At 36.6% G+C, this 15,055-nt stretch overlaps 1 protein-coding gene across 2 annotated transcripts; it reads right to left on the reverse strand.

Annotated features, from left to right (window-relative positions):
• Positions 1-3,408: 3,408 nt before the first annotated feature.
• LOC143615316 (nuclear poly(A) polymerase 4-like) lies at positions 3,409-11,516 on the reverse strand. Of its 2 annotated transcripts, none has more exons than XM_077088473.1 (9): positions 11,443-11,516; positions 10,396-10,503; positions 9,557-9,619; positions 9,274-9,435; positions 8,606-8,719; positions 8,462-8,524; positions 7,164-7,493; positions 5,607-5,771; positions 3,409-4,590 (listed from the first exon to the last, which is right to left on the reverse strand). In XM_077088473.1, exons 2-9 carry the CDS (start codon positions 10,447-10,449, stop codon positions 3,808-3,810), a joined length of 1,734 nt encoding a protein of 577 aa, XP_076944588.1. In that variant the 5' UTR covers positions 10,450-10,503; positions 11,443-11,516; the 3' UTR covers positions 3,409-3,807. The 2 variants fall into 2 exon arrangements, with proteins under 2 accessions (XP_076944588.1, XP_076944589.1); XM_077088474.1 differs by lacking the exon at positions 11,443-11,516 and having other exon boundaries at positions 3,411-3,725; positions 3,952-4,590; positions 10,396-10,767.
• Between the last annotated feature and the right edge of the window lie 3,539 nt (positions 11,517-15,055).

The raw sequence follows: 15,055 nt of genomic DNA on the forward strand, positions 1-15,055 counted from the left end.
TTGCTGTTGTGGTGGGTGTTGTGGTTGTTGTTAGTATTACTATCGTTCTTACTATTAATTACACTTTTAGAATTATTATTTTCTACTTATTATTATTTACTAATTTCTACCGTGTGTTGTGTTTTTAGTTTACCTATAGTGAAATGTTGAATTAAACAGACTAATATCATAGTACTGTAGTTGATTGTATATATATATATATATATATATATATATATATATATTTACTTTTGAGTTTGGGGTCTCGCCGGAAGCAACATCTCTATCTTTAGGGATAGAGGTAAGGTGTGCCTACATCTCACCCTCTCCAGACCCTACTTATGATAGCCTAGGCTATTTGTGGTGGGAAATACTGGGTATGTTTGATTGATTGATTGATATATATGTGTGTGTGTGTGTGTGTTAACAGAATGTATTACTTAAAAAATTGTTGTGTTTGGACCTCGTTTAAGTTTGGCTCGATTATTGTCTAATAGCCTACGTTATACAATGAATACAAAAAATTATCTCATTAAATCAAATATATTCTATTGATAATATATCGTAAATGCCACGGGCTGAAATTAGATAGAACGATTCAGAAGACAAAGAAATATGTTTCATAGGTCGTGTTAGGCTTGCAAACGTGCAAAGAACGATTCCATAGGGATTTACGTCATCACAAGTTAGTTACTTAAACTCATCGATTTTCAATTCAGCATATCCTTAAAGATTAAACGTCCCGTGCCATGGCTCATTGGCTCACTAGGGGAATAGTTTATCCAAACTCATTCCTCTTGTGCTATTTACACCCAAATCTTCGTTTTATCATATGCAAAATTTATATCATATCATCCCAAAGGAACTTAATTTTAACATAAAAAATTCCTAATTCCACCAAAAGAAAAAAACCCAAACATGCATTGAACATATACCACCAACGGAGCTTTTGAACTTTAATAACAAAAGATTTAATTAACGTGCCTAACTAGAGGTGCACAAATCGGGTTCAAATGGAAAACCCGAACCGGTTCCAAACCGGTTTTTTCACACCGGGTTGTAAAATGGCACCGGTTCCAATCAAGAACCGGTTCGGTTCCCGACCCGAACTGATGCCCAGATATGCGAACTTTTAAGAACCGGGTAGGGTATGAACCGGAACCGGTTTTTACGTAAAAACCGGTTCCACCGGTTTTTTTTGAAATTTAAATATTAGAGCGGTTAGGAACCGGTTCCAACGGCTATATAGCCGTTTTTGACCGTTGGAACCGGTTTTTTAACTATAAATAGGTTATTTTCTTACTATAAATAGCGAGGTTTGTTTGTTTACTTGTTAAACCACTTCCAAAACTATAAAACACACTCCAAACCACAATTAACCTTAAACCGACAACAAATGGCAACCAATGATGACGTTGTTATGGTGATCGAAACAACAAGATGCCCCGATGTTTGGGTTCATTACGATTTGTATCTCATGACCGACTCACATGAGTTGGCACATTGCAAATATTGCTCGAAGTTTCTTAAAGCAGGGTCCAACTCGACATTACGAAAACATACGAATAAGTATTGTCGAGAGAAAAGAAGATTGGAAGCTAAAAAAACGGAAGTGGGAGAGTCGTCCGGCTCTACAACCCAAAAATAAGTATTCCCGGATTAAAACGACGGACTTTGTTTTTTATGTTTTAGTTGTTATGTTTAGTATCGTTTATGTTTTAATAATGTTTGTAATAGTTAGTTTTTAAATATAGGAAACAAGTTATATATAGGTTTGTAATAGTTAGTTTTTAATGGAAACAAGTTATATATAGGTTTGGGCATCAAAAACCGGTTCCAACGGCTATATTACCGTTGGAACCGGATCTATTGTCTCAAAAACCGGTTCCAACGGCTATATTACCGTTGGAACCGGTTCCAACAGCTAATTGGTGTCTAAAAAACCGGTTCCAACGGCTATATTACCGTTGGAACCGGTTCCAACGGCTAGTTTGACTTTTGTTTGACCCTTCAAAAAAACCCGTCGGAACCGGTTTTTCCGGGTACGAACCGAACCGGTTCCAATTAAGAACCGGGTAGGAACCGGGTTGGAACTGGTACTGACATACAAATAGGAGAACCGGGTACGATTTTCGGGTACAAAAATACCCAAACCGGGTATTGTTCCAACCGGGTTGGAACTGGAACCGGTTCCGGTTCGGTTCCACCAGTTAGGTTCCGGAACCGGTTTTTTTGTGCACGTCTATGCCTAACAACTCGTCACATTAATTCACGCTAAGAAAATGACATTTTACTCTTGTCCGATTTCAGATCACAGTTACGTAGAGTTCTGCCTAGTCGATCATGTGCTACTTTAAACCGGTACTTATGAATTAGTTTATTCAAATCATGGTTGATCTCTCCACAAATCACAGCATTGCACAAACACAACAAACACGACAAACATTATTCCAGACATAACAAATGCCCACTTAAAGTACTGGAGCGTCGCAATATCTATAAACATTTTACTTACAACAGATACTTCTAAAACGTGTCAACACAACCCACACCAAAATAACCTTAGTTTGACCAAACATTATTACCCAACCCGCTCATTTAGCCACCTATAGTTTCACCGCCAAACATTCAAACAAAATCACACAGCAGGAAAAAAACTGTCATTTTTTAATGCAACCAATGTCTATAATCTTTCAAACCAACATTACAAAAGACTACAAATGTTAAGCCTCTAAATTGGCATCCACAAAACATGACTCCCCAATCTCCATCAAGAACAACGCGAACGGTTTTATCTAAAAGATCAGTGACACCCCGATCTCGTTACTATCACAAATAAAAAACAAAAAGAAAAAAATAAAAAAGGAAAAAGGAAAAAGGAAAAAAAAAAACATGTACATCAGAGGAAGACACGTAACCACGCCCCCACCTCACCACCAAAAAACCGAAATAGAGATGTTGAATATCCTAAAAAGCTTGCAAGCAGCACAAGAGACAGACATGGTTGGTAAAATAATACCTTACCAAGTCAGAAATGCTCTTTAATCTTTCTCTCAAGCAGTTGATGCCACACCTAACCTGTTAAAGAAACAACCATACAACAGTCCGCAGCAGAACAGTATACAAGATACAGGTGACAAAATCAGTTTAGTTTCATTTGCCAATTCCTATAAAAAAAAACTGCTAGAAAAGTATATAATGACAATACGGCCCCAATTTTAAACCTTTTGCCAATTCAGACAAAAGCTTTAATGTAAGGGGCATTACTGTCATTTTACAATCGTGATGTCGCAAAAGAATTTGGTTAAGGGCACTTATGTTATTTTACAACTTTTACAAGTTTAAGTATAAACAAATTAAAACAAAACCATAAGGAAACCTAGTTTGCCTACAAAGTAGTTTCAATATAGCTGTAAATTGACAAAAATGCCCTCGAATCTACTCGAATCACGTTTAGTAGATTTTGGAGAATTTGTCAGTTTACAACCCCAGATCAGAGAGAGGCATCAACGTAAGGGCCATTATTGTCATTTATGTAATTTCAAAATTTCAGTTTTGAAGTCTGAACATATCAAAACCAAATTAAAACTTAGGTTGCCTATAAAGTTTTGGTTTTAAAGTCCAAACATATTGAAACTTAGGGGCGTTTATGTCATTTCACAATGTCAAAACTTGCCTCAGAATTGTGTTCTGCTCTAGTTCAGCTGCGCCTATTAAATTTAGTAGCATCCCGAGTTCACCATTGGCTTCATAACACAAAATCAACCAAAAGAACATATTAGGTCTCTTATATATATATTAAACCAAGTTAAAATAGCGTGATTTAAATTAAATAAAAATGCTTAATAACAGAAACCAAAAAAAGCCCATATCATCTTCTTTGACGTCACAAAAGCTGCAATAATAATTGAAAAAGATAATACGTTCTTGAGAAAATAATAATTTGAAAACCAAAACCTCAGTTTCAAACACCTGGATTTTATCCACGGACATATTATCAACAGCCGACTGAGAATCTTCTTCACTTGACTCCTGACCATTGCTTCCAAGACTCATCTTTTCAGCCCCGACTTCCTCATTTATAACTATACTAGACCCAGAATTACATCCAATAAGCCCATGAGCGAGCTCATGATCAGGCTCAGAAGAAACCGAGTCACGGCTCTGCGGGCTCATAAACGGGCTTGTTATCGGGCTTGGGCTAACCGATTGCCTTCTTTGAGGACTACCTCTCTCCACATGGCCTTCACCCTTTCTCTTCACACTCTTCTTCTCAGCAGAACCTGACCCGCAAACTGGCTGATGGTTCCCGCCCCGGGGGACCCGGGCCTGTTTATAACCTTCTGGAAACACGTATTGTGGGATTTGCTTTCGACGAACGTGAGAAACGTATATCTCCATCCCGGGCTTCCAAAACATGTACATGTTAACCGAGTGTCTGAATTCATCAACGGTACCGCGAATGTCGAATTGTTGATTTTCTTGAATTACTTCACCTTGTTTTCTTTGTAAGCCCATAAAAAATGCACTGTGTGAACATTGTTTTGAAGGATCAATATACTCGTGAGGGTAAGGATGGCATTGTAGTTTCCCTAATGTGTCTCGCTCGATCTGCATACTCAAAATAATAAAATAAAAAAAGCAAAAAGAATGATTGAATATTGATATTTCTTTCACACTACCAAATCCCACTTCAAAACCATATCTAATATATTACTGGTATAATCATATTTAATAAATTCTTTACTTGTTTAATTCAGAAAAGGTACATAAGTCTTGACCGATAAACCCAACAAGCCACAATAAAATTACAAATTTCAACACTAACCCATTTTAACCAGTTGCTTCGATGACAGTCTTTGTAGTCATATTAAATATGTCAACTGCTTAAAACACTTTCAAAGAGGTACAAAAGTGCTGACCAAGTGACCAGTCAACCGAACACATTACGGTCTTTGTAATCGTATTTAATATATTAACTGTTTAAAACACCTCCAAAGAGGTACAAAAATGTTGACCAGTCAACACAACATGAGCTAACCTAACCCATAGCATAAACATTTACCAGTTTCAACTCAAACCATTTTAGCCACCCACCTAGAAGCTTAATATATTAATTTATAAAATTTATAAAATACTTATAAACAGGTACAGCTTATGATATATGAAAGTACGAAACCAAAGAAGCCATGACTTTTTTTCTTTTTTCTTATCTTCAATTGCAAGGGCTAAGCAGTCAATATCGGTGCGTTATCGAACTTCTAGCAGAATATCGGTCAAAATGTCGGTACCGATAATATCGCCGAGATTGACCGATCAGTATTTTAAGTCTTAATTGTCAACTTTTAGTGTTTAACGTCAATACTTATAAGTCTTAATCAGCTCCTACTTGCTACAATTGTTAGTGTTTTGTAAGTTGCAAAAGGTTAATTTGTTAATGGTCGGAGAATATACTGAATCGTTAAAGTGTTAAAATGCTATACATATAAATTCTGCATGATACTAAAATTACCGATATCCCACCGCGATAACAGATATCTCAAATATGGATCCTTGACCAATATCCGATATTTTCCCCAATTAACTGCATAGTTCAAGGGATAACTATTTGAAGAATCAAACATTACCATCAAGGTCAACTGCCTCAAACGAGACTCAACCCAGCCTTTCCAAGCACGTAAATCATCCGAGTCTGCAGCGATTATGTCAACTTGCAAATAGTTTTTGTAGCTTTCGAAGAACATGTACGGCTCAAAAAGCATGGGCCACTGGGCTTTATTAAGTTCTATTTCCTGGAAAATGACAATATAAATTATACACTTGTATGCCACCCATAGGAAAGAAAACAGTAGAGGTGGCAATATAACCCCGCTTTTGGATAAACAGGTTACCGACAAAAACAAGCTGAAAGGATAGAAAATCACTTATTAAGCAGTTTACAACTTATAATTACTAGTTAGTATTAATGTCTCTTGGTGAGCAAGTTGAGGTTTTAGTATATATAGATGGCTAGGGTTATACCATTTAGGGCTGTAAATAAAAATCTAAAAACAATAATTGCCATATTAATTGTTTATTGGATTACATCGAAACAGAAGACAAGCGGGCAACAAGCTGCGCCGCTACCCCTTTTTGAATCGCAAAACCCAATCTTTTAAAAACTATATTGGCTGTAAACGAACCAAAAGGGTCAGCGAACCGTTCATCACCGTTCGATGGGAAGCTCGTTTATGTCCGTTCATTTAATAAATGAATGAATATGAACAAGAAATTTCGTTCGATCGGTTAAACAAACGAACATGAACAGAGCCCATGTTCATTCAATTGTGTTCATGTACGTTCGGTAATGTGTTCATGAATGTTTGTTCATGCTCGTTTGTATATGTTTTTCATAGAAGTTTTTTGTACATTTATTCGTTTTATCTAAACATTTGTATTCTTTAATTTATTACCCCTAACATAAAATAGGAAACCATATTCTCGAATTGTTTTCATTTCCTTTCTCATTATTCACATTGATGAATACATCAATCTCAATCTCTAGGCTCCGCCATTTTTAATTGTGTTCATGAACCGTTCGTAAACACATTCATTTCCTTAATGAACGAACACGAACATTAAATCTCGTTCGAGAAGGTTCGTGATCACATTATTTTCTTAACAAACGAACATGAACAAGGCCTTGTTCGTGTTCGTTTGGTTTGTTTGCAGCCCTAATTCTATTGAATGTATAGTCTTTGCAAGTTTATTATTCTGATAAAATAGTGTCGTCGTGTTCCACATATTCAGAGTTTTATTCGCTGTTTTCTGTTCATCGTTTGTGCGTATTCAATTGGTGCCAACATTAAAAACTAATATAATAGGTGAAATGGCAGAAAACTTGGAAGGAAAAGTAGCTATCTTGAATTTGTAACATATTGGATTAATATACAAACTAAATAACCATCAGTTACTACCAACCACAAACAGAAATTCACGTTTAATTATGTTTCTTTTAATATTTGCAAATAGGAGCTACGACACATGTTAGAAAAATACTTTTACAAAACCCTAAAAAAGAAAAAAGACCATAACGTGTTTGTGAGTCACCCGGACCATTCTGACCAAGACTAAAAGTTTACTATTTTACCCTTCACCAACCCACCCATCTTGCCACCTCATACACAACACGAACACCATCTTACCTCACATATCCGATTACCAAATTGAAACTGCTCGGTCATAACACGAAGTGTGCTAATGGAAACATTATAACTGGAATTCATGCATGGGTAGGCAGGTGTTATGATCGGCATGTGATGAGTTTTGTCCTTGGGATTCTTACGTGGGTCCCACACGGTACATCCAAGCTTGTCCTCTTGTATAGCACAAAGCATGACCGGATTTGGCCATCGCCACTGTGTATATACCCTAAAAAACCGAGAAACCAACATACTAGGAACAGCATTTGGATAAAACTGACATACCCGTGCAACAAGTAGGGCCCAGTTCACACCACCAAGAAAACCAGTCACCTGCCACAGTTAAAACAAAATGTGAGTAAAAAAACAGTGGGTCACTTGTAAATAAGGAGATGAACGGGTAGGGTTAACTTAAAACACAAATTTTTACCATATTTTCTAAACTTCTTTTAACATGATGCGTTTGATTATGATAATAGAGACAATACTACTTAGATAACGGTGTTTCAAAAAAATAATAAAAGATTATAACTAGACTTTGGATGAAATACCACAAAAATTAAACCAGTCAGCTAAAACAATTAAGACAATAATGGTCCACGTGAAATGAATTTGCCTGAACAAAAATAGTGGAGATGGCAAGATGTGGGGCGAAACGAGTTCAAATTAACAACAGTTTTAAGTATTCCAACAAGCCGGGTTAAGCCGCAATTGTCCAATTTTTGAAGTTTTTCATAGATGAGCAGAAGACCAATGTTATAAGCACTTAAAAGAAACGAAAAGTGAAACAATTAAAAAATGAATTGCCTCATTAAACATAGAAAATGATGGCAAAGTGGGTGAATCAGGCAGGTTGCATGACAAGTCAAAACAGATTCAGTTAAAAAAGGTGGTGTAGAGAGACACCGACCCGCAAAGACATTTTTTTATATTTTATAAATAACATGCTAGGTATGATTAGATATTATGTATATGAAATGGGCCAACATCTTTAGCAGGCAAATTTTGAAAAGAAAAAAAAACTATGGACTTTTGGAGAATTGGTACACAAATCTCAGGACATTACTTTTGCATGATTGAGTTCCTGTACTTTTGTTAACAATATGGTCCTTTTTATAAAGTTGAAGGACTTAATCATGAAAATTGCCACTATATAAACAAATGGGTCAAAATTGCCACTATATAAACAAATGGGTCAAAATCGCCAGCTCTAAGTCTAAGGCATATAGGACAACACAACTATCACAATTCAACAGTTCAATTGTTCAAATCTAAAAACATGTGTTGGCAAAACCACTTACATTTGAATAAACGCCACGCCTTTTAGCCCACAACTTTAAGCACCGAAGTGTTGTACGGAAATGCTAAATTTCATAAGGGAAAAAAACAACGAATGTAAGTAGAAACCTTTGAAGCAATGACAAACAACAATCATCAACAGTCACCTCAACATTTGGAACATGTTTAAGAATTTGGTCAGCAACCCTACAGCCATTAAGACTACGAACCGTTGGCTCATCAACCTTATACAGCACGGATACATCAGAAATGTCCAAATCCTGTTAAAATAAATTGATCAATTTTTTATTTGTACCGCCATTTTTGTTCCTTTTTACTCAATCTGTATAAATAGCTAAAGTCTAAATATGCCTAGAAAACTGTACTGTTAAAATGTTACTCCAACTATTTTGAGCAAAAAATATTAGAAGTTACAGATTTTGAAATATACTTTTCTCATCTGTTCTATTTTTAGCTAAGTTATCAAGACCAACCATCTGTAATAAAAATACAGCCCAAATCCTTGGCTTTAAAAAACTGCAAGGCACACCAAAGCGAAAAGGTCCCCAAAGCCTATGCAAGACAAGATAATTGTATACTATATTTTACAGTTATATTAGATTTTATCATCATTTCCAAAATTTAGATATAAATAACCTCTATATAGAATTAAAAAACCTATGTGTACAGCTAAAATGCTATGCAGACAACGTATCAACGTAGGCGCGCCACAGCCTGTGGCACACTTTTTAAACCAAACCCAAGTCAACCCGAATATAAATAAATGTGTTAGAATTGAATCCCAACCTGGTTTTACATAACTAAAGCAACTTACATCAGGGACGACTGAAGGAGAAATACTAGCATAAAGAAGATCAATAGATATCCCCTCAAACTTCAATTTCATAACCGGAACATGAGCACTTGGAACTGGTTGAAGTTCAGTAACTTCCTCTTTCTTTGCTAATATCTCATGCAAACCAAAGAAGAAATCTTCCTGAAATATTGTGTCAAAAAGTAAGGAAATCAGAATAGGGTGTGAAACAATTGCCTTTTGTGATCATATCAAAGTTCAATGCAATTCTCAATAATAATAAAAAAAACTCTTTTAGACTCACATCTCGATTCACATAAGATGGCCCAACACATAAGGTGTCAATGTCTGCCCCGGGACCATTAACCTATCATCAAAGTTGGAGAACAAAGCCATATATAATAAATAACAAGCCTTGTATTGAAACATTGCAATACAAGAAAAAAAATGAAGATATGACTGATTGTGCTTGAATTTAGAAAAAAAAAAAAAAAAATAGTCCTATATATTATCAGATTTTAGTACTCAAATTGGACAGGTTGGATAATATATCAAAATAGGTCCATCCGTCCATGTCATGATGTCAATACAATAATTGGGGTAAAGGCCGGATCAGGTTAACTGACATTAAATACTCTGTCCAAAACAGTTTAATAAAGAAATATTGTGCTACTTATGATAGCAAAAAGATATATTATTTTGCTATTAGTATAATTTATCATAATATGACTTGTTTTATGCACTAAAAGTACACTTGTGACCTTCAACCAATCAGCCCGTTTCCTTTTAAGCTATTTTCTTATGGGAGAGGCTAACAATAGCCCTTACACCTATTGCTAACAGCTACCTTTTAATCACTTGTCGTAAATCATTCTTTTTTTAACATTCCTTTTAATTATTAAATGTAAATAGAAAAAGAAAAAAAGTATGTGGAGAAAAGTTGGTTGAATGAGTGGGTTTGGTTAAGATGTTTGACAAAAAAAACTCAACCACTTTTTTTAAGTAAATTATTTAAAATGTAGTTGTTAAATATAACAATTTAGTATCCTTGGTGCAACAAGTAAACACCAGAAGAATTGTAAATGTATAAAGCGGTTCATTTTGATCACAACTTTAATATTTTACATGCAAATACTTTCTTACCCCAAGCCGATAAGAACCAAAAGTAAATATGACTGCATTTGCAACCTCCACCATTTCATCCGAGTACCCTCGTAGGCGAGTAATTTCCTTCACCCATCCAACTACAATCTATGTCACCAAGTCAAATTGCCAAACATACTCATATCAACATCGTCATCGTGTTGCCTTGAATGAACCATTAGAAAACATATGTGAAAAGCCAATGACCACGAAACCAGTAAGGAAACATACAAAAGCAAGAACCTAGACAGCACTAAACATGCCCAAAAGGCAAGTTTGTAAATATTTACCATACAGTGAAAATATTAACTCAAGCTAAAGTCTTGGATTCATCTCATCATTCCCATTAATGGTGTAGGTTGTTAAATTTAGCCCAACTGTATTCAATGATCTATACTTAGCGTGAACTGTTGTACAACAAATGCCACTGATTTATGTGTTAAATATAACTCTTGTAAATAAGAGCTCATTGATGATTATCAAAATGTTAACTGACAAGTATTAAAGTGAATCCCAATGGTACTTACTGTGATGTTATTTGTAAGAAGATTAACTATCAACTCATAGTATTTATGTTTATTAAATACAAGCATTCTAAAACTTAAATAGCACTGGCTTCTACTGCCCTAGATGTCTAACTCAAAATACAAAAAGAAGCTAGGCTTACTACAAGCATTAGCAACCCGTAATCAGAAGCTGGTATGAGATCAAACTCTAATTATTATCTTTAGAGTGTTAGCATGATATGATTAGAGGATTAACCAAAATACAAAATATGGTCCATTACGAGAAAGATCTGCTTAATTTAGAGAAAGTCCTTCGTTTGTGCTGTGTCGTTTTAAACATCTATGGGGTGCACTTAATCAACAAATTGATTCTAGATAATCAAGAGACTTGATGTCTCTGTTAACAACCCTGAGTCTTTCTTAATACAATCTACCAACTACCAAAACCTAAAGGCGTGTGGTGTGCTTAACAAGTAACAAGATTATAACTGAATGCAAATCCTAAATCATGAATAATAATAATAACAATAATTAGAAGAACCTGCTTAATTTGAGCAAGAACTTTCTCCCTCTTAGCGGCTTCTTCTTGGCTTTCAAATAATCCAGCATCCACCAAAAACTGTATTTCAAAAAAAAAAAATTAATAATAAAATAAAATAATATAAAATAAACTTGAAATCAAACAAAGGCTAGGTGCCTTATTCAAGTTCTTAGTTCTGAGTAAATCAGCGTCGGACGGTCCGGCAAGAGACAAGGGCTTGGTAACGCCGTGTTGCCTCGGTGAAGGTAAAGCCTCCGAACCCACCATTACTTACTTACTAACAATTCCAAATCAACCACCAATCGAGAGAGCAATTGACAAGTGAATCTCTGGAATTGGTCGCTGTTGGATTCGAACAAACCGACAATTAGATGGAAAATTAGGGTTTGATTTGAATTGATGAGATATAATAATAATAATAATAATAATAAACCCTAAATTAATTAGTGTGTATGGATTTGGGGGTGGGTTGATTTGGGAAAAGGGGGAAGAACGCGTTGTCTGTCTCGCACTTGCGTGTGGCTTTGTCTTTATTTACACAAATAATTGCTGCAGCAATCCCATATCATAAAATATCTTTCTGTATCTATCTATATTTGTTTTTGTCACATGATTTTATTTTTCAACACATTGACTTACGATTATTATTAGGTTGAGGGGTGCGGAGCGCGAGAAAGGGCGCAAGTGGCGAGGCGGTCGCGCCCCGGGGCGCGAGGACCACACCACCGAGGCGCTATAGAGGCGCGAGAGGGGCGCGAGCGCGGAAAAAGAGGCAGGCGCGGGTGGGCTAGCGGCTGGGGGGGGGCGTGAATGTGGCTTGGGATGCGTGAAAAAGAGCCGTTGGGTGGGTTTTGTTAATAAAAAAAAAAAAATTCAAACCCTATATATTAACATACCATCCGGAACACAAAATCAAACTCGATTTTCAACCTATATCAAACCCAAACAAACACCAATATCACATACCAATATCACATACCACACCCAAAACCCAAAATCACCCCATCTTCCAAACCTTTATTTAAAAACATGGCTGGAAATTGGTACCCAAACCTAGAATCAGATTACAGTTACGACGATTTATGGTCGGCACCGGACCAACCGATGTTTTATTCGGGGTCGCAACAACCATCCGGCTTTCAACCATCCAACATACAACCGTCTCCTAACTTTGTAGTTCCGGAGACACAAGAACCAGAACCAGAAGGTGAAGCTGCGGGACAAAGAAGACGCGTCCACTGGAAAAAACAAGTTGCAACGGACGGGTCGGGTTCGGCTTCGACCGGAAGGGCGAAACGGAAAATCACTCCGTGGTCATCGGATGAGAAGGAAGCCCTGTGTCGGGCTTGGATAGCCATTTCTGAGGATCGGCGTTGCGGTAATTGTTTTAACGTTTTTAAAAATGATTTTAAAAAAAAGTTAAATAAAAAAGTTAAATGACTTACAAATTTATTTATGCATTTTGCAGCCGACTACCAAAAGAGCAAGGTCTTTTGGACAAAGGTTAGGGAGACGTTCTATTCGCTCGTTGGGAGTACAGAGCGGAACCCCGATATGATTTCGGGTCGGTGGACCGAAATCAGAAAATTTGTCGGCTTGTTTACTAATCTGTTCAACAGGAACGCCGGTCGTATGAGACCAAGTGGCAGTGACGATTTGGCGGTCTATAATTTCACTGTCGAAGAGTGGAGGCAGGAGTGCCTGCGGAGGTATGGGACGGTGAAGACGTGGGACGGTGTAAAGGTGTGGGAGAGGTTGAGAAGGTGTTCCAAGTGGGTTGAGCTGGTGGCGCCGGACCTTGATGCGGAAGTAGGGCCGAAACGGACTAAAACTAGTTCGTCTGGAGCGTACAGCACTTCCGCCGGGTCGGATTGCCGGGTTGGATTCGACCTAAACGTTGCGGGGGAGGAAACGTCTTCACCGCCGAGGAGGCGGCCATTGGGAAGGGACGCCAGGGGGAAAAAACCGGCTGAGGGGGAAGCCGTAAACATCAACGATCTTGTTGAATCCCTCAATAAATTCAACAAAACCATGGAGGTGGTCTCTATTGACAAAAAGGAAAAAAAAAGAATGAGAGATTTGGACTTCCTTGCAAGAGACTTCAGCCACCTAAATCCGGTCGACCAAATGCTGATGGAAAAACAAAAGGAACGTATCCGGAAGAGGTTGATCGAAGAAGACGAAGCCGAAGAATAAGAATAATGTTTTTCTTTAGTACTTTAATTTTTTTTTATATATTAATGTGTTTTTTTAATTAATGTGTGTTTTTTTAAATAATTTCTTGTTTTTTTAATAATACGTTTTTTTAATACATTTATAAAAAAATAAAAAAATAAACCGCTCGCGCCCCCTCTCGCGCCCCTCCACACCATGGCCCGGGGCGCTATCACCACTACCAACACCCATCTTATCAAGTTTCTCTCTCTGCCACACGTCACAATATTATTGGCTCGCGCCCTCACTCACGCCCCCTCTCGCGCCCCCCACACCCCTCAGCCTTATACTTTTAAACAATGTCGGTCGAATAATTTTTGTCTCAAAAATAATGGTTAAGGTTGGAAAAAATGTTAAATTATTAAATTAAAAAATAAAATAAAATTTCATACAGCCCGGATCAGTTGACATTTCAAACAGACCGGTTTTCTAAGAACCGAGCGAACTACCTCGAACCGTTGAGCCGGTATAGTCTCAAAAACATTACTTTTAAAGGAAAATAAAGTCTCATATGTGAAAACTAATATGTTTTGGAGGCTAAAGTATTAATGTATACATTAAAATAAGACAAAATTACAAATATTGTTGTTTATGTTTATACCAAATTTCAGTGATTGTCCTTTGTCTTTAAAATTGATTTGATTTATGCTTCATGTTTCAAAATGCTACACTGTGTGCTCTTTTACTATAACCCAATTGGATTTTCTCGTTAAGTCATGTCATGTATATTACACATGAGAAGAAATTGGTCATTTTACTTACTTAATTAAAAAAACATTTTAATAATAAAAATTATATAAAAGAAAACCTAATCTAAACCCATGCAAATCTAAAGCAAGAACACTTCTCTAGTAAAAAAAATTGGGAAATTTCAATTGAATCTCCAACTATATAACCCTTGATTAGCTTCAATCACCAATTTGATAGTTCAGATAACAAATCCCCTAGCATCACAGCTCAACATCTTAATTCTAACAAACACAACCATTAACCTATTTAGCTCAAACAACCATCAAACCCACCACAAAAGTCAGCCGCCTATATCGTCGCCAGAAGACCACCGCCAATCACCCACTCATCTTCATTTGTTCTCTGCCAACTGACACAACCGAAACCATTCCATCTCGACTTAACAACCCATCTAAAATTGTTCAGATCCTCTAAAATTCGGGGGCCATAATCTCCGACCGTCTTCTCCTTGACCAATTTGCCCTCATGACCTAACTTAACGAGAAAAATTAACTGGGTTAGGGTTAAGTTTGAAGGACAAACGATGTAGTATTTGGAAATGTAAAGTATAAATCAATTTTGAAGATAAGATACATACACAAAGGACAATATATGTAATTATGTATGTCTTAAAATAAGCATATTTAATGTGTGCGTTTGAGAATCATGA

This window comes from Bidens hawaiensis, unplaced genomic scaffold (genome assembly GCF_021521415.1).
Source record: "Bidens hawaiensis isolate Kalapana, Puna unplaced genomic scaffold, B.hawaiensis_p1.1 tig00042453_1, whole genome shotgun sequence".
Lineage (NCBI taxonomy): Eukaryota > Viridiplantae > Streptophyta > Magnoliopsida > Asterales > Asteraceae > Bidens > Bidens hawaiensis.

What these genes read in the sequence shown, in the direction of transcription:
- LOC143615316 (XM_077088473.1), bottom strand. Translation starts at nt 10,449, where the DNA reads ATGGTGGAGGTTGCAAATGCAGTCATATTTACTTTTGGTTCTTATCGG. An exon ending in CTCCTTCAGTCGTCCCTGAT is followed by an intron (nt 8,720 to 9,273) that starts GTAAGTTGCTTT and finishes TTATTTTAACAG; the next exon opens with GATTTGGACATTTCTGATGT. An exon ending in TGAGGCAGTTGACCTTGATG is followed by an intron (nt 4,591 to 5,606) that starts GTAATGTTTGAT and finishes TTGAGTATGCAG; the next exon opens with ATCGAGCGAGACACATTAGG.